Source organism: Pleuronectes platessa, chromosome 2 (assembly GCF_947347685.1).
Source record: "Pleuronectes platessa chromosome 2, fPlePla1.1, whole genome shotgun sequence".
NCBI lineage: Eukaryota > Metazoa > Chordata > Actinopteri > Pleuronectiformes > Pleuronectidae > Pleuronectes > Pleuronectes platessa.
This window is the reverse complement of record NC_070627.1, coordinates 5,640,714-5,668,072: the sequence shown is the minus strand read 5'-3', so window position 1 is coordinate 5,668,072 and position 27,359 is coordinate 5,640,714. Positions and strand designations below refer to the sequence as shown.

Below are 27,359 nucleotides of genomic sequence, written 5' to 3'. Positions count from 1 at the left end.
ATTAATAAATTAAAAAGTGCGGAATGTTGCAAAAGAAAAAGAAAAATTCCAAATTGACGAGTTTGGAATCCAATCTCGTCAATTGTCGTCTGACTCCGCCTCCCGAAGCCAGGTGAAGAAGGCTGTGACGGTCTTCAGGGCCACGCCCTTATCCAGCTGATTGGCCGGGTCTTTTCCCGTCCCCGACTTGCAGAATGCGTCCTCGTCGTACATACACTCGAAGAATATCCGGAGGAGGTCTGGAGAACAAATACATGTCAGTCATCGTTTCAGCTGTGACGAAACTGAAATAAATCTAATTTTTCTGTGAGGTGAGACCAATTCCTAACGTTATCAATTCAAGTAATGGGATTTGTATCTAGATAAGAAACCAGAAATTGATGTATTAGAAATAACTGAAGACGGCATTGTGTTTAGCAAAAGTTATTTGGAGTGATGTTCCTCAAATGAACGAATCAAGTTAATGTCAGTGGAGAAAAAATTTGAGATTCAAAGTTTTAATCCAAACTTTTCAAATGTCCTTAAAAAATAGACAATTCCATATAACAAGGCGAAGTTCTTCTGCTGATGAGAATCATGTGACAAGAACTAAAGCTCCAGAAAAGCTACTAAATGGACCTTGTAGTGAGATTGAACTGCTCCACTGGTTGGATCACAACTGAGAACTTGTTACACAGTTTATTCTTAAGAAACAAAGAAAAGGGATGATGTGTGAGTTTCATTTGGAGTGAACTCTGATGCAGAACTTACTTGGAGGATGATCGAGGGCGACGATCAGCGACTGAAGTTCCTGAAGAGCATGCAGCTGTCGCTCACTCTCTGAGTTCCGGTACTGGAGCAATACAGGTAATCTCTTTTGAATGAGGGCCGTGTGCACTCGACAGTTGGTGTTATCTGCACAGTGAAGAAGGAGGCAGATTAAATTCATTCGCTCGGCAGAGAATACATATTGTAATCAGCGGTGCGATTTGAGCAGAGGAGTCTTTGCTCCGGCTGGTGGAGAGCTTACCTTTCACTGCTGCCTTACAGACAGCCGTCATCAACGCCCTCAGGTAGGGAGACGAGCTCAGGTGAGATTCAGCCAGGTTCTCCTGAGAAACAGAGAGATCAGAGGAGGAGGAGGAGTAAAAACACAGCGTCTGTCAAATTCACAAGAATCAGCTCAGAAGTGATGACACTGAAGAGCAGTAAACACAGAGTTCAAAGTATGTAGATGTGTAACTAACGTATTTCTGGTCTAGAACTGGAGCTTATGTTTTCATTTGTTTAGTCAGTTTGTCAGCAGGATTCATCAAAAGCTACTGAAATGATTTCCATGAATATTTGTGGACCCAGGGAGGAAACCTAACATTTTGGAGCACAGGTGGATCCAGGAATTGTATTGATGAGATCTTACCAACAGTCGTGGACCAACATTAGCTTCAAGGTCCGAAATATAATTATATTCAGTTACTTTACAACAAGGTGTAACTTAGCCCCACTCTGTCTGCCCTTCAGGATTTTTACTACTAACTCGCAGAGACTGGTTGATTTCACTTTTCGTACCTTCACACATTTGGCTTCGAAGTGTGGGTCCTGTTGAGGAGTGGTGTCAGCAGGCAAAGTTTCAGAGGCGGCCTCTCTGTAAGCAGGACTAGAGACACTGCTGCCCTCTGGCTCAGATTTGTGCTCTGAGACATTCGGTCTCCTAGGCACTGCTCCCTCTGGCTCGCTGTCTCTTGGCGGCTCCTCCGGGGTTGGACTCTCCAGCAGCTCCTTTGAGCTGCTTCCCCTGGTGTACAGATCAGGCTGAGACGGTGCAGAGCTCAGCGGCTTTGCGCTGCGCTTTCTGTTCTTCCTGCGCTTCCTGCCTGTACGGCTACGAGTGGTGGGGGACCAATAAACAAAGAGTCAGGAAGGATGTCAATGTAAATGAGAAACTCTGAATATCAAGCTTTTCAACTAATTTGGAAAATACTACAAATTATTATCAGTGACCTAAACAGAAGCGAAATAAAACCCTAATAACAAAACTGATTTTTTAAGTCAATGGAAACTAGTTAATCAGAGTTATAAATATCCTGCTAGCAGGAGAGATAAATATCAGAATCACAGACACTCTCCTCATGTTTCAGAGAAACCTAACACCAACAGGATCTTTCAAATCAGACAGCGTTGTCATCTCATACCTTCCCAGAGTTGTCCTGGCTTCGATGTCTGGGTTCTGTTGAGGAGTGGTGTCAGCAGGCAAAGTTTCAGAGGCGGCCTCTCTGTAAGCAGGGCTAGAGGCTTGGGGCTGTAGTGAAGGGGGGGGCATGAGAGAAGGCTCAACGGCGGCTGTCTCCAGCTCAGTCTCTGACTCTGCAAGGCTGTTCAAAGCCAAGGGGGCTGCTCCAGACAAGGCAGCCAGAGTTCCAGGGGCGTCTAAGAGAGGCTTGTCTGTGTTCAGAGTCTGAGGTGGCACCAAAGAGGGTTTCAGCTCCTCGACTGAGGACAAGTGAGAAGAGGCTGGTTCCTTGGCTGAGAGACGCTCACTTGAGTTGGCCGCTTCAGGTGGGTTGGCCTGCCGGTTTGGCGCATCCTCTGGAAGAAGGAAAAGTACAGATGAATACATGTCTTCAGAATTCAATCAGCAATAGGTAATATTTACACATAACAGTTGTTCACATATAAGTAATGTGAAATGGGCCAAACAGTTACAGATCTTAATTAAATTGAATGTGCTGATTTGGTCACATGAGAAACACATGGGACTGAAATTTGTCATATCACAGATCCTAATTAATGGAGATATGGGCTTTCCAAGATGATTATTTAGGGGTAATCTGACTTTGACTGGTCATATCTCCTTTAACATGAGAAATAAACAACCACAGTCACAACAGTGTGATTAATGGCAGAGAGTGAATGTGTCAGTATTATCGTCCTGTCTGTCCGGTGATGGACAGTGACGTGCGTCTCACCAGGCTCTCGGACACTGCTGCCCTCTGGCTCAGGTTTGTGCTCTGAGACATTCGGTCTCCTAGGCACTGCTCCCTCTGGCTCGCTGTCTCTTGGCGGCTCCTCCGGGGTTGGACTCTCCAGCAGCTCCTTTGAGCTGCTTCCCCTTGTGTACAGATCCGGCTGAGACGGTGCAGAGCTCAGCGGCTTTGCGCTGCGCTTTCTGTTCTTCCTGCGCTTCCTGCCTGTACGGCTACGAGTGGTGGGGGACGAATAAACAAAGAGTCAGGAAGGATGTCAGTGTAAATGAGAAACTCTGAATATCAAGCTTTTCAACCAATTTGGAAAAAAACCCAAATTATTATCAGTGACCTAAACAGAAGCGAAATAAAACCCTAATAACAAAACAGATTTTTTAAGTCAAAGGAAACTAGTTAATCAGAGTTATAAATATCCTGCTAGCAGGAGAGATAAATATCAGAATCACAGAGACTCTCCTCATGTTTCAGAGAAACCTAACACCAACAGGATCTTTCAAATCAGACAGCGTTGTCATCTCATACCTTCCCAGAGTTGTCCCGGCGTCGAATTTGGGGTTCTGTTGAGGAGTGGTGTCAGCAGGCAAAGTTTCAGAGGAGGCCTCTCTGTAAGCAGGGCTAGAGGCTTGGGGCTGTAGTGAAGCGGGGGGCATGAGAGAAGGCTCAACGGCGGCTGTCTCCAGCTCAGTCTCTGACTCTGCAAGGCTGTTCAAAGCCTGCATGATTGGCGCATCATCTGGAAGAAGGAAAAGTACAGATGAATACATTTCTTCAGAATTCAATCAGCAATAGGTAATATTTACACTTAACAGTTCTTCACATATAAGTAATGTGAAATGGGCCAAACAGTTACAGATCTTAATTAAATTGAATGTGCTGATTTGGTCACATGAGAAACACATGGGACTGAAAATCTGACTGGTCATATCTCCTTTAACATGAGAAATAAACAACCACAGTCACAACAGTGTGATTAATGGCAGAGAGTGAATGTGTCAGTATTATCGTCCTGTCTGTCCGGTGTTGGACAGTGACGTGCGTCTCACCAGGCTCTCGGACACTGCTGCCCTCTGGCTCAGGTTTGTGCTCTGAGACACTCGGACTCTGTGGCTGAAGAAACTGGAGTTTCTGTTTGAGTGGAGACAACATTGATATGGTGAGGAAGTATAGAAGAGAAGGACGGCGTGGAAACAAAACAAAAAACATTAGAAAGTTCTCAAACAGCTGATAGATGGTAACAGAGGGTTTCCCTCCATTGATATTTCTTGAGTCTTGATGAGTGTTGACCTTCATCACTGACCTGTTGTGAGATGAAAGCCTGGACGTCCTCTTCCTCCGGCAGAAGGTCAGTCCAGTTGAGGCCTGATTCTTCCCACAGAGAAGCCACAGTACGATGGCCCTGTGGACACGAGACCAGACAACGTCACAAACCTATGCTCTGAAATGTCTTTTCTATTACGTCTAATTTACAGCAGGGAGAAATATTTCATTCATAAACTTACTTAATGAATTAGAAAATATTTGCTTCAAATCAAAAGATCAAATCAGCCTAGTTGATTTCAATGAGATTTTTCATTTTACTGGTTTATAATAATTATAACAGAATCATTATAATAACACTGAAGGAATAATACAAAAAAATGCTACAGTGAACTCCAGTGCAGTGCAACAGTAAAAATATTTCAATATAGATTGTATACAAGTCAATAATCTATGTGTATTTAAATTATATCTACAGCTGAGTCACTGGTTATAATCCACCTGCTTCATAATGAGAACAGGTAACCGGAAAAAAGAGTGAAGAACAGACTGAAGTGTTTCTTACCATTTGTTTGCATAGTATGAGCAGTATTTCAGAGATCAAGATCCCAGCTCTTCCCACAGGAAGCAAAGGTTTGCTTAATTCACTGTGAACAAACAGAACATGAAAGAAATTTAAATAAATCTTAAAAGTCTGAGCAGATCTTTACTTCAGACACAGCTTAGTTTAGAGCAGAGTTCATCACAGTCAACACATTTGTGGTCTCGTACCTAAAGAGCTCTCTCATAGAGAAGCCCCCCTCCTTCAGCACAGGGCTGAGCAGCTCGGCCAGGTACAGCCAGATGTGGGGAACGTCGATGGCCATGTCGTCCGCTTGCTCCAGCGTGTCTGCAAACCTGGGAAAAGAAACAAGGACGTTGTGGTTAGGAAAAAGAGCCGCTCCGAAAAACATAGTCAATATAAATTCAGTAAGTTAAGAAGCAGAAAATGTTTACATGTTCCCCAAAGAAATAAATGAACGACAACATAGTCTTTTAGAAAACCAAAAACCACTGAAAATTGACCGTCATTCTCGCTTATTCTGGTATCGACATGTTTTGAAAAATAATTAGCAGGAAGATAAATGGCTGGACAACATCAAATAAATCTTTTAATTTCACCCCAGCCAATGTAGAAGGAAAGGCTGTGTACATTTGCAAATACTAGGCAAAGACCTCTGTTAAGAATGACACAAAGATGCAGAAGCATATAGTCAAGTGCCAAAAGTTTCCTCAGGGCTCAAATCAGCCTATGACAAAACAAAATGTTTATATTTATGTCTGTATATGACAAGGTAAATACAGTTAGTATAAATTAGCCACACAATGTCCAGTTTATTCCCGTATATTCCCGTATATTCCCGTTTATTCCTATGGAAAGTTTCCAACTTTTAATATTCCCGGAATTTTGCAACTCTAAGTAGAACTGAGCAGGGGAACTGACCCTTTGTAGAACTGGGGTTTGGGCAGGATTCCCTTCTGCGCCAGCTGGAAGAGGAGCTGGCCCAAGTGGTCCCGTGTGATCTGACTGCGCTCCAGAGTCGACTCCACCCCCACGCGTATGAAGATGTGTGACTGAGAGCCCAGATCAAGCTCCACCACACACTGGACAGCCTCCTGCAACAAAACAAAGACGCATGTTCAAGACTTATACTTTAATTCTTCCCTTTAAGAAGGTTTATTCTATGAAATCGAAAAGAAAAAAAATCAGTTATCAGTTGAGTGGATCTCAGCACCTTGAAATCTTTAAGGTGCAGGAACTCGTCGATGATGGACTTGCACTTCCTCTCGATCTCCTCCTCAGACCGAGCAGGTTTCTCTCTCATCTGGACAGGCTCAGGTTTCACTGTCGATGCAAATAAACAACCAGAGTCACAACAGTGTGATTAATGGCACAGAGTGAATGTGTCAGTGTTATTGTCTTGTCACTCCGGTGTTGGGCAGCAACGTGTGTCTCACCAGGCTCTCGGACTCTGCTACGCTCTGGCTCAGATTCGACCTCAGTGACTTTCGGTGCAGAGATCAGCGGCTTGTTGCTGCACTTTTTTTCTGTACGGCTACGACTGGTGGGGAACGGATAAACAAAGAGTCAGGAAGGATGTCAGTGTAAATGAACATAAAGCTTTCTAACCAATTTGGAAACTACTACAAATTATTATCACTGCCATAAACAGAGAGGAAACAAAACCCTAATAACAAAACTGATTTATTTTTTAAGTCAATGGAAACTAGTTAATCAGAGTTATAAATATCCTGATAGCAGGAGAGATAAATATCAGGATCGCAGAGACACTCTCCTCATGTTTCAGAGAAACCTAACACCAACAGGATCTTTCAAATCAGACAGTGTTGTCATCTCATACCTTCCGTGAGTTGTCCCGGCGTCGATGTCTGGGTTCTGTGGAGGAGTGGTGGAGGGTTGAGGTGAGGGGTCGAACTGCAGCACAATTTTGAAATTGTTTTACATTATTAAACTCATTTTACAAATCATTATGTATATTGTTGAATTGATTTACTCTGAGTTGAGGGCGTGAAATCGTGGGCGTGAGGAAGAAGCAGGAACAAATCGACACAAATGCCCCTGTTATGAGTCTTTTATCAGTAATAAGTAGAAAATCTAAGAAACTTGTTTACCAATATCTGTATGAATCATAAAATATTACATATTTCTGATTATACAAGAGAAACTTAACAAGTCCTGACTCTGCTTTAGGTTCCAGCTTTAATTCAAATTCAAATTTCAAATCTCTCAGATCAAACTATCATTAAATCAAAATTAGTTAAGTTATTTAAATGTTTAAAGTCTGTAGCCAATTCTCCAGATTTTACCCGGAGGTCACGCCTGACAACGGCTTAAGTTTCCATGGAACACAACCAGTTAACACATGGTAATTGTTTGTCATTGTTTTTGTGATTCCATGTAGAGATATGAGCAAATCAACTATGAGGGACAGAAAGTAAATAGCAGCTTCATGTCTCCTGTAGCAGTGCATTTGTACAAACCTCACAGTAGAAGGTAAGAAAAAGGTAAAATGGTAAGATCTGTGTCGAAGCCTCGGAAAGCTCGTCTCACCTTGGAGATCTTTGGGATCTTGTTGGGGTCGATGGTCCTGCCATTCTTCCTCATGGGCACAGTGTTCCAGGTCTCCTCTCCCTGTACTTGCGGATCTCTCTGCTCCCTCTGCTCCCTCTGCTCTCTCTGCTCCCTCTGATCCCTCTGCTGTCTCTGCTCTCTCTGCTCTCTCTGCTCTCTCTGCTGTCTCTGCTCTCTCTGCTGTCTCTGCTCCCTCTGCTCCCTTGGATCTGTGGAGACACACCCACACAAAAAAAAAAGAAACAAACAGGGAAATACAGGTTTAAGATTAGTTCACAGGAAATACAGTGGAGTCAAACGGCTGTGAAAGTGGCAGACAGAGGGACATTTCTGACTGTTTTAGTGGCATGCTGCGTTACAAGATGAAATATTATAGGTCAGCTAGCAGATGGGAGGGAGCTAGGGGGCTTTCTGTCTGCTGTTGGGCACAATAGCATCTCTGCAGGCTATAGGGACAGGAAGTCTACAGCCTGGCTTCCTAAGTCACTATAGCTGTGCCAATGTAATTCTAAACCTTAAAGAGGATTTAGACTGCAGGCCTGACCTGGCCGTCTCCTGGTGTCCTTGAAGTACAGTTGCTGCTGCACTTTTCTCTGCTCCTCTTCCTCTTCAAGCTTTGCCTCCTTGTGGATCTGATCAATTGTCTTTGGACCCTGGTTGGCTCTTCTTGACACCCATTTGTGCTGAAGAAAAACAAATGTACAGAACAACAATGACTTCAAACCTGAATCAGACAGATTCTGTAGTGTTAAACAGATGTCTTAGCTCAGTCAATCACAGAGGAATATTCTAATGACTGGGGTCACACTGATGAATTCATTAAAAATCAATAGTTATCACGTATTCATCAGGTTTCAACCATTTTTCCCTGTTCGTTGTTTCTATGGAATTTTCTTACATTTCTTCGCCATTATCTATGTATCTATCTATATCAGTCCTTCTAAAAAGCATCAGATCTCCTTAACAACAGCAGTGTAGATATTCATTAAACAGAATAGGACCAGAATATATAGTATCATGTTCCTGGTCATCAGAGAGATCGATGAAATAAATCTCTCTGGTAAAATCCATCTTACGGTTAAGAATTTGATTCTTGGACTCTTTACAATTGTGCAAATGAAAGAAAAATCACAAAGACCCACTCACCAATCTCAGGTCTATGGTGTCCTGCAACATGAACCTTGTCCGTGAAGACGTCTTCCCCTCTCTGATGATTTTTTCCATTTGCTTAAAATAGTGATCCATCCGAGGCTGGTGAGACACAGAGTGAGAGAGACGGTTCATTTGAGACATGAAAGTCATGTTCAGCATGTCTCCATTCAATCTACCAGACAGCAGGTTGCAGATACTATTATTTTCAGAGTTGACCAATTGTCCAGTTTATCACTTGGAACAGTCCTGACCGCCTGAGATGAAACCGGAACATTTCATCAACAGCCGTAAAAGCCGTAAAGCTTCCGTGCTGAGGAAACGACCACAACCTACTTGTAAGCAGCTGCTGTGGGATTGCAAATCAGAATCACCTACTAAATCACTTATTTGACATTTCCAGAAGAAAACATCTTAGTGGGATGAAAGCAGAGACATGAACTGATCATTGGCTGCCCTAATGTCAAAAACACTGCTGACAAAAAGTTCTCATCACATCTTCATCCCTGCAAACAATGCATTTCTCTTAATATTTGTTTTGAAAGGGAAACCAGCCGCATATTATCCTGTAGATTATATTCAAAGTTTTCAATCTGTAGCCCCTCAGACCTTTCTATGACCGTAATAAAAGAAATTTAAGATTTATGTAAAATGTACAACCACCAGCTCACCTTGGCCTTCACTAAATCAAAGTCCTTGCCGATGGTGGTGAGCAGCCTGCAGAGACACTCCAGGGAATCTTCGTCGTGGTTCCCCAGCAGCTTCACCACGCAGTCATGCATGATGGCCTCCGTTAGCATCTTTAACTTGAAGAGTTCACCAATGAACTTTATGTTGCTGATGGATCGCCGCCGGGCAATGTCCTTGGCCACCTGCAGCTCTACCTGAAGTCGGTCACGCTCCGTCTAATGGGACCAAGGAAACAAACCTCTTGAACAGAGTTGAAACAGAAACTAAAAGACGTTTCAGTAAAGATCCGGTGTCACACTTACCGATGCAGCAGAGTCCAGCTCCTTCTGCTTCCTCTCAAACACCACATCATCCACCTTGTCTCTCTCAAATTCCTTCTGGCAGCGGCTTAGCAGCAGCTTTTGAAAGTTCACTGTGTTGTTGGGAGCGTCAGTGATGGGCACTTTGAGCTGCACATAAAAAAAGTAAGTGGAATGAATTCAGTAGAGAACATAAGCATTAGAATAAAATAAGTAATGAACTAACCGTGAAAAAAGTTTTCAGCGGTTTAACATTTCTTTTTATATTTCGCAAATTAATATTTTCGTATCTGGATTATTTAGATTTTAATGACTGATATATTTTTAAGGTTATGTTATCAAATGATGGAAGACAGAAAATGTAATAGTTTCTCTAGAACTCTTGTTAATAGTGTCTATAATTAAGGATATGCACGTTTAATAAATTGTGTTTTAAAGGATTATTTGTGACTGATTTTCAAACTCCTTAATAAATAGTGTCGTCTGGTGTACACTCTAGAGGCATCAAAATAATAAAACCTCATCATCACACTGTACTGAATTGTGTTGCTTTTCACAGCATTATTCTGCATCAAGGCAGATCTGAATATGAACCAATTGATCCATTTGCTGCATAAACATTTAGCAAATTGTTGACTGCATATTGAGACACAGTGTGCACACCCCTCCAATAGATGGTTTAAAGATTACACTTAATTCCTCCATCGTGTTTTTGCATCTGATGAATGCGGTACTTCTCCAAATCCAATTCAAACAATTACATTGCAAACACAAGACTCTCTCGTTCCAAAGTCGACACACTTATCTGCTCAACTAAGCGACCAGCTTACCGTGGCGAGGCAGCGGCACATTTTCCCGTAGGCCACCGAGAAGCTGGGCTCGTCGATGGCCTTTTCAAACACCAGGTCGATGACTCCTTTGAGCCGCTCCTCAGTGTCGATGGTCAGGTCCCACACCTGCTTCACCAGCTGGCTGAACTTCTCCGGCGTCAGCTTGTTCAGGATGCTTCGGACCTTCTTGAACAGGTCCTGAGGGAGTAGGTCATAACAGGTACTTAAACTCTGAGGTCATCGATCACAAACACCAATCTCTCACCACACGGGAAAAACTACTCCTGTTGTAAAGCTACTAGTAATACAGAAATTAAATACTCACAATGATTTCCTATATTTACAGATTTAAACAACATTTTTACTGGAATTTCCAATACTTTGAAAATCTTCAATCACGTAGACTAACATTTATTATCAGAAAATTCTGTATATGTCATTTCTATATATACCCACTGCTTTGTGGATTTCAGATTGTGTATATTTGGTCGTACCTGTGTTTTGTTGGACTCTGGTTCCCCTGGGAGGCTTTCCCTCTTCATGCCTGGTTTCCAGGCATTCTCTGATTTCTTCAGCTGAACATCGTCGTGCAAAGACAGGCCCATGATGATCTTCCTGGGTGGTGGTCGCCGGGCCCCAAGGTTTTTAAGCTTAACACAGGAAAAAAGGGAAAAACAGTATTATTACCATGACTCAATATCTTTTAAATGAGCCAAAATAAAGGATTTTCTATTTCAGTGTTTAAGTTTGTGTAAGTTTAAAAAGATTGGCCTTCCAGTAACTGCTTCCATTCTTTGAACCCAGCAAAGCTCTCGCCTTGTATTTGACAAAAAGATGCTGTATAAGTCTAATCAAACTTATCGCCTGACTCCTGTGAAGATAAAGAACAAGCCAACAAATATTTCGGCTCAACCTGATTTTGACGCATGCAAAAGCAAAACCCTACTTCAATTTCTCAAGAGTTTTTCTGTTTTGAATTAACCATCAGAAGAAACTCAAATCCTCCAGTGGTGTCAGATCACCGACCTCCAACAGTATTTTCTTAATTAGAAAAACATCCTCTACTTAAAAGCAGCATGTTATCAAGTGTTGACTGAAACAGAAGCTAGAAAGTGGAAGAGTGTGTTTGTTAGTAACTTACGGGAGCGTCTCGTCCTACCACCTTTTGTCTGCCAAAATCTGCAAAGGCAGGTGTGAAACCAGGTCCTCTGGAGATCACACGAGAATCCACGTCCCGAGATGGAAACTTGAATGCACTCCTCTGAAAAACACACACCAACACACACAAAATGAACTGAACAGCAGGGGGAGCAAAGAACCCCCCAATAGTAGGTGGGCAAAAAGAGTCTGGTCTGAGAATGTGTGTGAGAATGTGTGTGTGCGTGTTCTAACTTAGTGGACTATTAAAGGTGACCCTTGCTGAATGACAGTCATATAGCAATTACCAGCTCTTGCTTTATGTATTTTTACTTTACTTTCATTATTTATTCTTTTTTTTATCATTTAAGAGCCCAAGTACTCAGCCTTAATTCCTCAGAAAGGACCACTACAGTTTTCCATTCATTGATAGATTAACCCTGTAATAGGTTTAATCACAGTGTAATACTTTTGTCTAACAGTCTATGAGTCTGTAACATACCTTGTCTAGCACCACGTCACTGATTGGTGGGAGTCCCTCAGGTTTCTGTATGCAGGCAGGCTTGAAGCTCAACTGGAAGGCCCTGTCATACGTTTTACGCTTCCCACTGGGATCGGCCCGGTCTGGACAAACAAGAGAAAGAGTGAATATAGCAGCTTTACACACTGGCAACTCCAAAAGGCAGAAAAAGACCAAGCAGGTTTCTCTATCGTCTGGATAACAGGCTCAGTTTTCACAGTCAGTAAACAGCAGAACCACAGTTACAAGCACAAAGCGTTTAACAAGGCAGAAAAAGAGGGATAAATAGAAAAGGGTACGTTTCCCCATTGAGTTATTATTGTTATGGTTTCCAGGAGGACATACAGCTGTTATTACCGACACAAATGACCCTAATTTAAAACCCATTGGTATCTTACAATAAATAAGCTCTTCAAATTCCTTACTTATGGGCCTATAAGTATTTGCTTGATAATTTATAACAAAAACATGATGAAATAATAAAGCCCGTTATAATTACATTTTTAGAATTGGGTCATTTCATGCCAAATCATCGTACTTTTGGGCCACACAGTAACAGATCTTAATTAAATTGAATGTGCTGATTTTGTCACATGAGAAACACATGGAATTGAAATTTGACATATCACAGATCCTAATTAATGGAGATATGGGCTATCCAGGTTTATTATTTAGGGGTACTCTGACTTTGGTCATATCTCCTTTAACATGAGAATGTTTCTCATATCATGTTAAAAGCTCTGGAGTTAAAACTGCCTTGGTTAGATTGTTAAGAGTTGCACTCCTTCCTCTTAGGATCTGTGGAAATAGTTTAATAGAATGGTGAGAGTGTTGGGTCAGACCTGGCCCTGGTTTGGTGTGGGAGGCCCCTTTTGTCAAAGGCTGCTGCCGTTGGGGCTGCTGGGGCTGTTTCTGTAGCTGAGGCCACGGCTCTGGAGGCTGGCTGCTGCTCAGCTGCTGCGATTTGAGGTAGAACATGTGAGGATAATGAGGTTGCAGTCATAAAAACTAGCAACACAGAAAACCAGAAAGACAGGCACAGACATGAAGGCAGAGCGCATACAAACAGATAAACAAACAAGCAAGCCCAAATGCCGGATTAAGCAGACAGTCCAATGGGGGTGTGGTTAAGAAAAAGACAGGGGGGAGCCAGAGAGAATGAAGACCAAGGTCGGAGGAATCAATCAATGCAGACAAAAGGGGGTTGATACAGAAATAAAAGGGTCGAAAAAAGACAGAAAAAGAGAGAAAGGCTAGTGTGATATGTGATCAATATTTAGCATGACCCTTGAAGGAGATTCTAAATATTGAAATGGCCCTTGATAGAAAAAAAGTTCCCCTACCCCTGAATGAGAGCAACCATCAACTGTAAACAGGTCAGTGTGTTTCTTTCACCTGTGCAGCCCGCAGGTAAGGGAAAGGCATGGATGCCATGGGCTTCATGATTGGCTGATTAGTGGGGTAGACGGCTAGAGGAGTCTGTGAGACAGGCTGTTTGGAAGACGTGTTTGTTGGGATGGTGGGCCTATCAGTCTGTATCTGAGTCCTCTGGAAAAACTGTAGGTAAGATGGGAGAGAAACACAGAAGACATTAAGTACGATCCCAGAGACAGCTGACTCATTTCTGCAGGCTGCCATGCTTTGATCTAAAGTACAATCAAGTTCAGTTTTTTAGGCGACTATTCTTCTTATGTTTAAGGCAAAGTTCAGATGGACATCTATTAAATAACATTATATACAATTCCAACAAGTTTTACGAATAACCAGGGAATAATTACCTGATGATGTGTCTGTCACGTCTCAGTAGCAATCTGTTGGGTTTCTGATATATCACCTAGCCCTTGATCTTTAGTGGACAAAGTCAAAAGCCAAAGTTTAGCAAATAGTACAGGGAGCTAGGCACAAAAACCATATCAATAATTATCGTAATATAATTCTCAACAATAATTGAATAACTAAAGACATTCCCTTATATCTTTGTCTTCTGACACTGGGAAAAGATACGGTTATGATGATGATGGTGGAAGAAGAGAAGCAGGAGGGAACTTACAGTTGGGTAAATTACCAGATGATGCGTCTGTCGTGACTGTAGCAAACTGGTGGGTTGTGAGGAGATGTCCAGCAATGAGGGAGAGAAGGAATGATGACAAATAAAAGGTCAAAGGAATAACATAGCAGATTATAGGACAGAGAGCATCACTCAGGAGAGAAAACAACTGCCTATAAACTTACAAAAGAAAAAAAATGAATTGTGTCATTTATCATGATAATTCCTGATATATCACCTAGCCCTTGATCTTTAGTGGACAATGTCAAAAGCCAAAGTTGGCAAATAGTACAGGGAGCTAGATACAAAAATGATATAAATAATTAACGTAATATAATTCTCATCAATAACTGAATAACTAAAGACATTCCCTTATATCTTTGTCTTCTGACTTTGGGAAAAGATACGGTTATGATGATGATGGTGGAAGAAGAGAAGCAGGAGGGAACTTACAGTTGGGTAAATTACCAGATGATGCGTCTGTCGTGAGTGTAGCAAACTGGTGGGTTGTGAGTAGATGTCCAGCAATGAGGGAGAGAAGGAATGACTACAATTAAACATCAAAGGAATAACATAGCAGATTATAGGACAGAGAGCATCACTCAGGAGAGAAAACAACTGCCTATAAACTTACAAAAGAAAAAAATGAATTGTGTCATTTATCATGATAATTCCTGATATATCACCTAGCCCTTGATCTTTAGTGGACAATGTCAAAAGCCAAAGTTGGCAAATAGTACAGGGAGCTAGATACAAAAATGATATAAATAATTAACGTAATATAATTCTCATCAATAACTGAATAACTAAAGACATTCCCTTATATCTTTGTCTTCTGACTTTGGGAAAAGATACGGTTTTGATGATGATGGTGGAAGAAGAGAAGCAGGAGGGAACTTACAGTTGGGTAAATTACCAGATGATGCGTCTGTCGTGACTCTGTAACAAACTTGTGGTTTGTGAGTAGATGTCCAGCAATGAGGGAGAGAAGGAATGACTACAATTAAACATCAAAGGAATAACATAGCACATTATAGGACAAAGAAAAATCTTCCTTTAAGCCGAGGCGCATCTTGGACAAAGAAAAATCTGCCTTTAAGCAGAGGCGCATCTTGGACAATCTGAAATGGGGGGGGGGGGGGGGGGGGGGGGGGGGGCAAATTATCTTATAATTGAACCCTAACAATGGATAGAACAGATTTAAGATCATTTTCTTTATGGTCTGTATCTATATAGTTGTTTTCTAGTCTTCTAAAATTCTAAAATCACGACTGTTTGCTGTCCTGGCTCCTAAATGGTGGAATGAGGTCCCCATCGACATCTGGACACCAGAAAGTTCACACATCTGCCGCAAACTAAAAACTTACCTCTTCCGACTATACCTTGAATAAAAATTTGAAACTAACAATTTAGTAGCACTTAAAATGCACTTACTTATAGCACTTTGTAGTTTTGCTTTATTTTTGAAGAAATTGTACTTTCTTGATTCTTGTTGTTCTAGGTTTGTACCCTCAGGGTTGAATGCACTTATTGTAAGTCTGTTTGGATAATAGCGTCAGCTAAATGTAATGTAATGTAATCTTGTGGAAATGCAACGCTGCGACCATGAGGAGCAGTCTGCAGTTATCCAGCAAAGGTAAGGATCATATAAAAGTGATATCAAAGTGAAATATCGCAGTGTTCCGAGTTGACAAACTCTTTCTCTGGTTGAGACTCACTCTTTCTTCTCTGTGCCCTTTCCTTCCTTCTCCTCCCCGGCTTCGACATCGGCCTTCTGCTCTCCGTTCTCTGTGGGCCCTGCATCGCCTGCCCCCGCCTTGCTGTCACCCTCCTTAGTCTCGGCCTCCTTGGTTGAAGATGCTGCCGGCTCCTCCTCCGTGGCTTCGGGCTCTGAGGGGGAGACAAGGATGAGCTGCCCTCTTTTTTTAAACTTAAATTATAGTTAATAGTGAACCGAGGACCCTTTAAGTATTTTTTGTATCCACTGGTAGATGTTCAGCATCTCCTTTAGTTGTGACAAAACTAGATAATTAAAGACGTCATCCATTGTTTTCACCGCTGTCAAATTACAACAACTGCAAAGGGGGAGCAGCACACTAAGTGGAAAGAAGCAGATTGGGTCAGAGAAGAACCAATTACATTTGGAGCAGATCTGAATTGGGGGGGGGGGGGGGGGGGGGGGGGGCAGATTATCTTTTAATTGAACCCTAACAATGGAAAGAACAGACTTATGATCATTTTCTTTATGGTCTGTATCTGTATAGTCGTTTTCTAGTCTTGATGACCTCTCAAAGTGCTTTAGTACTGTTCTTGCCATTCAACAATTCACACATCAACATGCAGCACTTTCTAGATGAGAAGGTGCAAATTTGGGGATTTAGCACCTAGCCCAAGGACACTTAGGCATGCAAATGGGGAAGACTGGGATTGTACTGGTAACCTTCTGGTCAGAGGACGACCGCTCTAGCCCGAGATAGTCATCTGTTGACAGTCTTAGTGTTTTCTCAGGGGATAACTCGTGGAAGTTGATGAAAGGAGAGCTCTGGAGCTCAGGTGATGCTCGACCCCGGGGGCCTCACCTTTCTCTGCGGCAGTGGAGGGGGCCTTCTCCTGGGTCGGAGGCACTGCTGTTAGGCGTATCGGCATCACGCACACGGGATGAATCTGCATGGAGGAGAACAATCAATCAATCAATCAAATTTTATTTGTATTGCCCATATTCACAAATCACAATTCGTCTCATAGGGCTTTAACAGGGTGTGACATCCTCTGTCCTTAACCCTCAGCAAGAGTAAGGAAAAACTACTAAAAACCCTTTTAACAATAAATGCCACGTGCAGGAAAACATCATCAAGATTAAAGTTTTCAAGATTAAAGACTAAAGTCTCTAGCAGCATTTGATGAGGGTAAACATCCCGAAGGACAACCCCAACATGACAGTCCAAGTAGTTCCGCTAGGATCACAGTCCATGGTCAGCAACCAGCAGGACCACGATCCACCATCCAGACCAGACGCAACTCCAGTCCTCAGTCACCGTCCACCGCCACCCACCACGAGCCACCACCGCGGTCCTGGTCCAATGCCCGTACCAACGCGGCACAGGGTCCGCCACCACGATCAGCCCACATGACACAGAATCCACCACACTGGGTCCACCACCACGACCCCGGTGAGCGATCAACAAACCGCAATCCATGGTGCGGCCACAGAGGCCCTGGATCTGCGGGTGATAAAGCAAAGGGATTCCGGGGAAGGGGGATAGGGATGGAGAAGAGGAAGGAGAAGCTGGAAAAAGAAGCTCCGTGTGTCATGTGTCATAAAATAGAACAAGTAACGTTCTGACGCACTAATTAGCTCTAACTATAAGCTTTAACAAAAAGGAAGGTTTTGAGCCTACTCTTAAACGAACAGATGGTGTCTGCCTCCCGAACTGAAAGTGGTAGATTATTCCACAGCTGAGGGGCTTGATGGCTAAAAGCTCTGGCTCCTACTCTACTTTTAGAGACTTTAGTGACGACAAGAAGGCCTGAACTCTGTGAGCGGAGTGCTCTAGTGGGTTTATAAGGTACTAACAGCTCTTTAAGGTAAAAAGGCGCTATATTATTAAGGGCCTTGAAGGTGAGGAGAAGAACTTTAAATTCTATTCTAGATTTAACTGGAAGCCAGTGTAGCGATGCTAATACTGGAGAAATGTGCCCTCTTCTCTTTGTTCTCGTTAGGATACGTGCTGCGGCATTTTGGACAAGCTGTAGAGTCTTTAACGACTTCCTGCTTGAGCCTGATAATAATGAATTACAATAGTCCAGTCTCGATGTAACAAAGGCGTGGACTAGTTTTTCTGCATCTTTTTGCGAAAGGACAGGTCTAATTTTTGAGATATAACGCAAGTGGAAAAAGGCGGTTCTAGAAATTTGTTTTAAGTGACTATTAAAGGATAAATCAGGATCGAAGATCACTCCCAAGTTCCTGACTGTTTCATTGGAAGCAAGGGCAATGTCGTAGCCTGGATGCCAGACGAACTTAGCCCCGCCCACAACATTTTGGTCAGGCAGTTCGGTCTGGAGTCGCTCCATTGGGAAAAAATTATGGGGCGTGTTTCAACTGACCAGGAAGTAAAATTCCTCTTCGCTCAATTGGATAGACCTACAACCAATCAGAGCAACGTAGTATGTGACGTACGCTAAGCAACGCATTGTGAGTTATTTACTAACCCGGGTTCACACCGGACGCTTCAGCGCAGCGCCAAGCCTTAAATAACAGCTGGCTCCCATCCACTCCCATGTTAAAACTTTGTGCCGGTCACACCGGAGGCTAAAGCACCGCGAGGCAGCCTTGGCTCAGCGCGGTGCTTCAGCCTCCGAGGTGACCGGCACAAAGCCGTGCAGCGATCTACTGGATCAACGGGTGATATTATTAGCGCTGTCCGGCGGTTCAGCGTCGCTTCAGTGTCCGGTGTGAACAGCCAAGCGCCGGGGTGATAGGGATTAGCGCGGTGCTTTGGCGTAGCCTCCACGTTCTGTGTTCCTCTTTCAAAATGAATGCGCTGTCGATGTCTTCTAAAACAGACTCAATGGCAGCATCTACACATCTCAGCTCGCCAGCGGCAGGCATGTTTGTTGAAAACGAATTCAACCCGAGGGCACTGTGATGACGTGGTTGATTACGTTACCGTTGATCATCTGTCAATCATCGTATAAAGCCCGCCCTGACAATCTGATTGGCCCGGTCGGGCCATAATTTTTTCCCAATGGAGCGACTCCAGACCGAACTGCCCGACCAAATTGTTGTGGGTGGGGCTAAGTTCGTCTGGCATCCAGGCTAGCAATGTCGTCTAGCGCCGCTATATCATTAGATAATGTATCTCTAAGGTGTTTGGGGCCAAGTATTATAACCTCTGTTTTGTCTGAGTTTGATAAAGGAAAATTGCGGGTCATCCAGGTTTTTATGTCCTTGAGACATGCTCGAAGTTTAGTTAATTGATTACTTTGTTCAGGCTTTATTGATAAGTATAACTGGGTGTCATCCACATAGCAGTGGAAAGTTACCGAGTGTGTCCTGATAATGTTTCCTAGTGGAAGCGTATATAATGAGAATAAAATTGGGCCGAGCACAGAGCCCTGTGGAACACCATTATTAACTTTGGTGCGCACAGATGACTCATCATTAATTTGCACGAATTGGGAGCGATCAGAAAAGTACGATTTAAACCAGTTAAGGGCGGTTCCATTAATGTTAATTGACTGTTTGAGTCTTTGTAATAGAATTTGATGGTCAATTGTGTAGAATGCTGCACTGAGATCTAACAGAACGAGGACAGACACAAGTCCCTGATCTGAGGCTATTAAAAGGTCATTAGTGACTTTTGCCAAGGCTGTCTCTGTACTGTGATTGGCTGTAAACCCCGACTGAAAGTTTTCATATATATTATTTTCCTGGAGAAACTCACAAAGCTGATTGGCTAGCACTTTTTCTAAGATTTTAGACATGAAGGGGAGATTAGATATTGGTCTGTAATTAGCTAAAACCTCTGGGTCTAGAGTGGGTGCTGAAGTGAGCGTGAGAGGCGGAAACACGGTGACGCTGCCCGGACCGGGTTTCATTCATTGAGGCCCAGTGCACGAAAACACGAGAAAAACACGAATAAAGGGGTGCCTTTGTTTCTGGTGAAACAGGGAGCGCGGTCGGGCGGTGCAAGTGTAACGGATGTAGAAATGTGACTCAGGACTTGGTTTTTGGGTCTTTATTCACCTACAAAAACTGCAGACACCTGCAGACAACAACATAGGTTTGCTGTTAAAACCTCCTTTTTCTCCATACAAAAGTCTACAAAACAGAACAAATTGACATCAAAGGCTGCCGAAATCCGCGGAGCGAAAACAAAATGGCGGCCGCATTATGTAAAGAGCATCTCCGTGGATTTCAAACCACAACATTGTCAAAACATATAAACATTCAAAACAACTGCACACTGTACTCATACATGCAACATACAATCCACAACGGTCATTCCTTCAAGGAAAACTACAAAACAGCACAGAGCTTCTACACAGGTGACTCACCCTCAGTGATGAAAAACTAAACTGAGGGAGGGAAGGGCTAACAGGAAGTAACAAACTTATGGGTAGCACAAAAGGTGGTGCACAACGACATCACCTCCACAAGTAGCACTATCAAAATAAAATAATAACTTAATAAAATTCACAAATACAAATTATAAATAAAATAAATACAGTGCATTCTTAACTCTGTTACACCCACCCCCACTGAATTTTATCGAAGTGAAGCACCAACTACACAGTACGTACCCATCATACACTACAATTTAACAAATATCTGAGGGACATCTTAAAGAAAACCATCATTAAAAGTATCCCATAAGGATGAAGTGGCATGAGGGCAGGTTAACCCTCAATCCATCAACTGGCAACGGAGTGCCTTGTACACCCCACAAGACCCTAACACATTGTGTAATGCAACTTGTGCATAGCAGAAAACAAAAACAATGGAGTATTAAACCAAAACAAAACATTCAGACTTATTAAGGTGTAGACTAGCTGAATACAACCCTAATCATTGAACGCTTGGAACATAAGCTACACACCAAACTTGTCCTGAACAACATCCTGCCTAGACATGGTTTGTAGGAACCTGTCAACAGGTTTAACCAGCCGACCAAATCTAGATCTAACCTGAGTTTGTGCAATAGAGTGGTCACAGGGTATTTGTGAAGTCTGGTCTACAGTATGTGCCACGTCAGTATGAGAAGTCTTTGTCACAGTATCACAGTCCGACTCCCTCACATGTGCTGAATTGTCCACAGCAGTCACAGGGCTGACATTACAAATAACTGAGTCAGCTAGCAGATTGTCCTCTTGTAAAACCGAGGATTCTTGGGAACCAAAGGTCACGCCCTGGTGGTCAGAAATAGCCACTACTGATGGACATGGCGTCGACAGTTGAGTGATCCAATCTATGGTCCTCCTCTCAGAATTTACCGGTTCTAGTTCAGTCGATACACCCTGACTAAGTACATCAGATGCAGGTGAATCTTTGTCATCGTCAGCATCAAGACTGCCACTGGCAATAAAAGACACACTGTCACTCTTAAACTGGGTCTCTCCGGCTCCTTCCACATTAACAGTTCCTGACACTGACGATCCCATAACAGACTCAGACGAGGTAGGTTCAGAGGTTTCACTTGTGTCCCCAACAGGGAGGAAATTGACTGGCATCAGTAAGTTCCTATGGATAACCTTCTCTTGACCACTGATCGTGTCACGGATCCTGTACGTGTGTGTCCCTTCATTCATGTCCACTACAGTATAAATGGTTGAGTCCCATCTATCAGCAAGCTTCTTTTTACCCCTGTCTTTCTTGTTGGCCATGAGCACTCTGTCACCGATGTTAATGTCGGAACCTTTCACTTTCCTGTTGTACAACTGTGCATGCCTGTACTGCTCTCTACCAGAATGGTCTTTGGCAATCTCCATCGCTTCCTTCAGATCTTCAGTGAGACATGTAACGTACTTTTCATAGCTTGTCACTGCAGAGTCATGGAGCACAGTACGAAAAAGAACATCAACAGGCAGACGGGGGACACGTCCGAACATTAGGTAAAAGGGTGCATAACCCGTTGTTTCGTGGGCAGTGCAGTTGTACATGAACGTCAGAGTCTGCAAGCGCCTTGGCCAATCACTTTTTTCATCAGGGGACAATGCACGGATCATGCCACCCAAGGTACGGTTCTACACTCCCATTTCCCATAGGATGGTAGGGGGTAGTGTGTGATTTCCGGATGCCTGAGACTCTGAGAAGCTCACTAATCAGGTTACTCTCGAAGTTAGCACCCTGGTCACTGTGGATCCTTTCGGGAAAACCAAATACACAAAAGTAACGATCCCAGAGAACTCTTCCGACCTGTTTGGCTGTCTGATCCCTACATGGAAATGCCTGAGCCATTTTTGTGAAATGGTCCTTAACCACTAAGACGTCAATGGACTTGTTCTTGGAATCCTCGGCTGACCAAAAGTCAATACAAACTAATTCTAACGGCCTTGTAGATGTGATGCTCTCTAACTGGGCTCTACCCTCAAGCTCAACGTTCTTGCTAACAATGCATCGCTGACAATGACAAACATAATCTCTCACGTCTCTATCAAGATTTGTCCAGAAAAACCTATGTCTAGTCAGACTTAGAGTCCTGAACTGAGCCTGGTGACCTGCTCTGTCATGAACACCTTGCAGGACCACAGACCTCAGTGAATCAGGGACAATGTACTGAAAACGCTTTGCCTTAGTTTTGTGGTCCTTAGAAACCCTGTACAACACACCGTTAATGACACTCAGCCTATCCCAATGCTTCAAGTACCTTGTAACAGAGACAGACTCTTTAAACCTTTCTCTTCTGGAAGGCCTCCGATGCCTCTCAACATAGAACAAAACACGGGAGAGGGCCTCATCCTCCAACTGTTTATCGCGAAGTTCTTTCTCGGTGTAAGCAGGTAAGGCGTCCAGCCCAGGCGGAATCAACTGAGGTAGATGCTGCAACACTTCAGCTGCACGGACCCTTGAACATGTGTCCCCCTCAATGTGTGACTGCAGCACGGCAGACACGTCCTACATCACAACAGACTGAACTTGCATATGAACTGGAGTGCACGTGGACTGAATGTCATTCCTATCCAAATGGGATGTATGGTGACCACTGGAAGATTTGAAGGCTCTCTGAACAGAAGCACTAGACACATTTGAGACCTCGTTAAGAAGACCTTCGTAAGGCTCAGCAAGCAGTCTGTGACCAACATCCTCTCTGACAAATGGTATACGGCTAAGAGCATCAGCTACAATGTTCTGCCGACCCGGGACGTACTTAATATCAAATTCATAACTAGCCAGCTTTGCTACCCAGCGTTGCTCACAACAGTCTAGTTTCGGCTTAGTCAGGATTTGAGTCAGCGGGTTGTTGTCTGTCCAAACTGTGAATTTGTGGCCTTTTAGCCAGTGACTGAATTTGTCACAAACTGACCATTTCAAAGCGAGAAACTCTAACCGGTGGGCTGGATAGTTCTTTTGGGACTGAGACAATGACTTACTGGCAAAAGCAATAGGTCTGGCACGCGTATCGCCTTCCAGGATTTGGGACAACACAGCTCCCAAGCCATCCAGTGATGCATCAGTCGACAGCATGAAGGGTCTGGTGAAGTCAGGGTGGGCCAAGGCGACACTTCCAACTAGCAAGGCCTTCAGGTCTTCAAAAGCTCGGTCCTGCTCTCTAGTCCAGTCAGTTTCATGTAGCTTCCTACTTGACAATTTGATCTTGAGCTGTTTGCCTTTCCTTTTTCCACCTTTCAGCAGATCAAAAAGCGGCTTGGCGATGGCGGAGAACCTGGGCACAAAGTGTTGGTAGTAATTCACCATCCCTAAAAAGGACCTAATTCTCTTCTGAGAAGGTGTCTTGCCATCAGGCTCCATCAAGTCTTTGCTCGTCATGCTTGTGATGCTGTCAACCTTAGATGGGTCTGTTGAAACGCCATTCTCGTCTATAATGTGACCAAGAAATTTTACGGATCTCCTGAGGAAGAAGCATTTCTTAGGGGACAACTTTAGATTATGACCACGCAACCTACTAAACACCAGCTCCAGCCGTTGCAAGGCAGTCTTCTCGTCGGGTGCAAACACCAGCAGATCATCCAAGTAGCACAGCAGACTCAGATAATTTTGGTCACCAAAGATGCTGGTCATCATGCGCATGAAGCTCCCTGGGCTGTTACAGAGACCTTGTGGCAAACGGTTGTATTCGAACAGGCCCATGGGTGTGGTGAAGGCAGAATACTTCCTATCATCCTCGTGAAGGGGCATGTTGTAAAAGCCGGAGGTCAGATCCATTGTACAGAACAGGCAGTTGCCTCCAAGCGCTGCCAAACAGTCCCCTTGATGAGGAAGAGGGTGGGCGTCCTTCAGGGTTCTCCTATTCAACCACCGAAAGTCTGTACAGATGCGGAGATCTCCGTTCTTCTTCCACACAAGCACCAGAGGCGATGCATATCCACTGGATGACTTTTTAATGATTTCTTTCTCCTCCATCTCGTTCAACACTTGGCGAAGTTTCTGGTATTGACCAGGGGGCACTCTTCTGTATGGGAGTCTAAATGGTCTGTTGTCGGACAGGTATATACGGTGAACAAAACCTTTCGCCTCACCACAGTCTAGGTGGTGTTTTGAAAATATGTCCTCATACTGCAAGACAAGATCGTTAATTTTTCTCTTGCAATCCGCTGACACCTCACATGACTCAATGTCAACATTACTGAGTCTAACTGACATGAGCCGGTCTTTGACAGAATCTGCTTCAGGAGCAAGTGGCACAGTTGACTGAGTGTAACTGGGGAGGGCAACCTCAGGGCTATCAGCAACATCCATATCCTCAAGTGCTACACAGGAGAAGATGTCAGCCAGTTTTGCGTTGCGCCTCAGCACTATAGACTTGCTTGTTGTGTTGACTAGCTTGAGTGGGACCCATCCGTCTCCCCAGAGTGTAGTTACAAGGCTCGCAACCATAATGCCTCTAGGAATTGATCGTGATGACGTAGGCTCTGACATGACAGCACTGCCAGGTGAAACAACAGTGTTTTTCTGCAATTTTCCCCAGATGAGATATTCCCGACCAGGCTCGAGACATGTGGCTGAGTTACACCTCACCGTTCCAACTTTGTCAGGAACTGCATCCCCTTTCCAAGGGTTCACACCAGAGAGCATAGACAGGAAATTTACCGTTTCTGAGTCAACGGTTGAGCAGGGACCAGACATGGTGTCCCAATATAATTCACGCTGCTTAGACTGATGCATGACGTGTTTTATGACATTAGTTCCTATGATCAACTCGTCATGCTGTCCTGGAACAACTAGTGTGGGAACCAACATCCTACAGCCATACACTTCCATCTCCACATCAAAAGCACATTTGGGTTTAACACGAAGCCCGCCGCAACCAACAAGGACTACATTCACGTCAACACACGTCTGATCTGTAATTGACCCAGCATTTCTCAGTTTCATCTCAGCCTTTTCATTAATACTGCAGGCCATAGAACCACTGTCCAACATACCACCTATCACTAATCCATTCACCACTGCAGGTGTGTAGAAAAGACTGTCACTATTGCCAATTCTGTGAATACAACTGTAGAGTTATTACATGAGTCTTTCGCAGATATGTAAACAGTCTCAGCATCAGACATATCTTCAGTTTGGAAGTTTTTGGTGAAACCTGTACTGCCTCCCTCCAAATACAGGCCAGTTAGTTTCCCTCAGCGTGAGGAGGGGAGGAGCTTTTGACAGGACAATTTGGTCGGGTGTGGCCAGGGGCGTAGCAGCCAAAACACAGTCTCTCGGCCATGCAGTGCGAAGTGGTGGTGTGGCTAGAGTCGTTACACACTCTGCAAAACGCCTCTCTGGAACGTCTGTCGCGAGGGTTACATTGAAACTTACTTCCTCGAGTCGGGCGGTTAATACTGCGCTGCTGCATTCTCTCCATCATCTCCTGAAACATGTCCGCTACGCGAGTGAGGAGCCTATCTTCTGACTGTTGTAGATTTTGTGCCACAGCTGGCACAGGGGCATAATTCTGAGCCGGACGGGATTCACCTTGAATTGTTTCCGACGCTGAAGAGGGGCAAAGGGTGTGATGCTGCTCGGACACTGCTGATGTGGATTGCTCAGGAGCTACAGAGGCAGTGTGGCTTTTTAGCTGACTAGCACTGGTGGTTCTGCTACTAGCTCTCAACTCCCTCTGATAGTCATCAATCCTCAGCTGAACATCACGCGAGTTCCACTCGTGGACTGGTTTACACTTGAGGATGCTCGTGAGCTCTGGGTCTGGACAATGCTTGACAAACATCAGGGCAACTTCATCAGCCATGTCCTCCGTCTGCTTCCCTTGCCTGCGCAGGCCCTCATTGGCTTGATCTGCTGCCTTATTCAGTCTTATCCAGTAATCGACTGGGTTCTCTTTGTGCTTTGGCAGAGTGGCGTAAAAGTCTGCCAGAGGAAGACATGACGAAGCATCACTAAAATACTGGAGAAGAATGTCATACACCAGTTCTGGTTTCTGTCGTACGTCAAGAGCTGGGTTACTGCGTAGGGCGATTTTCACAACATCCCTGGCCTTGCCCATTAAGTGACTTATAATTTCCTCTGCCTGGTCTTGTATAGGAACATCTTGCTTTCTGAGGTAAGTCTTAGTCATGTCAATCCAGTCCTGGACTGAGTTTTTGTCAGTGCTGTCACCTCTGAAAGTCTGTGGTTCTCTGTCAGGCTTAACACGTACAGTCACTTGTGGATCATCATGTCTGGTAGTGTCAGTAGGTCTGGTCTCAGTCATAGGACCAGTATGATTACCACTATTTAAGCTTACAACACCAGCCGACATCAGCTTTGCTACAATAGACTCACCAATCTGAGCTCCTCACTGTCCTACCATGTCTGTGAGATGGTGAATGGCATCAACATCACTGCCAGGAGTGGAAGTATGTGGACCCCCCCCTGTAGGCACACTAGTGGGAGTATAACTTGGGATCTGACCTAACCCAGTATCTGCATAGCCATCCGGCATTGCTGTTGAGCGTCCCACATCCCTACTGTTATTAATAGCACTTATCCATGCACCTCTACCTTTTGGCAGAATAGGACTAGAAAAATCATCCATTGTTAATTAAAACAACTCTTGACCATGAAATGTACTTGCGTTGTGTATAAAAAAATAAATAAATAATAATAATAATAATATATATATATGTATATAAAAAAAAATGTAAAAAGAAAGGTTAATAAGAAGTACACAGATATTTAGAAATGAAAACAGTTGTCAACACACTGGAGGGGAAGAGAAAAAAAAAATAATATATGTATATATAAATCGCTATGCCCCAATCAAGGGTCTTCTACAGGTCTGACTGCACTATAATCTTGAGACGTGGATCAGGATGGCAGCACAGCATCCACGGCGACGAGCATCAAGCTGGTCTGATGATCCGAAAGGTCACGGCACCAGTGTAACGGATGTAGAAATGTGACTCAGGACTTGGTTTTTGGGTCTTTATTCACCTACAAAAACTGCAGACACCTGCAGACAACAACATAGGTTTGCTGTTAAAACCTCCTTTTCTCCAACGAACGACACCGCGGGACGAACTCTCCTCAGTGATGAAAAACTAAACTGCTCAGTAACACATTATTGGTGAAACAGTTATTAGATCCAAAAAGAAACTCACATACCTGCAGACAACAACATAGGTTTGCTGTTAAAACCTCCTTTTTCTCCATACAAAAGTCTACAAAA

At 43.7% G+C, this 27,359-nt stretch overlaps 1 protein-coding gene across 1 annotated transcript; it reads right to left on the bottom strand.

Moving 5' to 3' along the window:
* Positions 1 to 78: 78 nt before the first annotated feature.
* On the bottom strand, positions 79 to 27,359 carry LOC128459960 (uncharacterized). The gene is made up of 33 exons (XM_053444934.1): positions 27,329 to 27,359; positions 23,116 to 27,176; positions 21,387 to 21,566; positions 21,055 to 21,173; positions 16,602 to 16,686; positions 15,741 to 15,912; positions 14,491 to 14,569; positions 13,371 to 13,532; positions 12,818 to 12,932; positions 11,958 to 12,079; positions 11,460 to 11,579; positions 10,813 to 10,968; positions 10,319 to 10,516; positions 9,492 to 9,638; positions 9,171 to 9,404; positions 8,497 to 8,601; positions 7,895 to 8,033; positions 7,330 to 7,451; positions 6,620 to 6,693; positions 6,216 to 6,319; positions 5,993 to 6,102; positions 5,701 to 5,873; positions 4,989 to 5,114; positions 4,783 to 4,864; positions 4,258 to 4,356; positions 4,004 to 4,085; positions 3,483 to 3,693; positions 3,027 to 3,172; positions 2,169 to 2,562; positions 1,546 to 1,858; positions 1,010 to 1,091; positions 751 to 894; positions 79 to 239 (listed from the first exon to the last, which is right to left on the bottom strand). The coding sequence occupies exons 2-33, from the start codon at positions 25,124 to 25,126 to the stop codon at positions 79 to 81; spliced, it is 6,567 nt and encodes a 2,188-aa protein (XP_053300909.1). The 5' UTR covers positions 25,127 to 27,176; positions 27,329 to 27,359.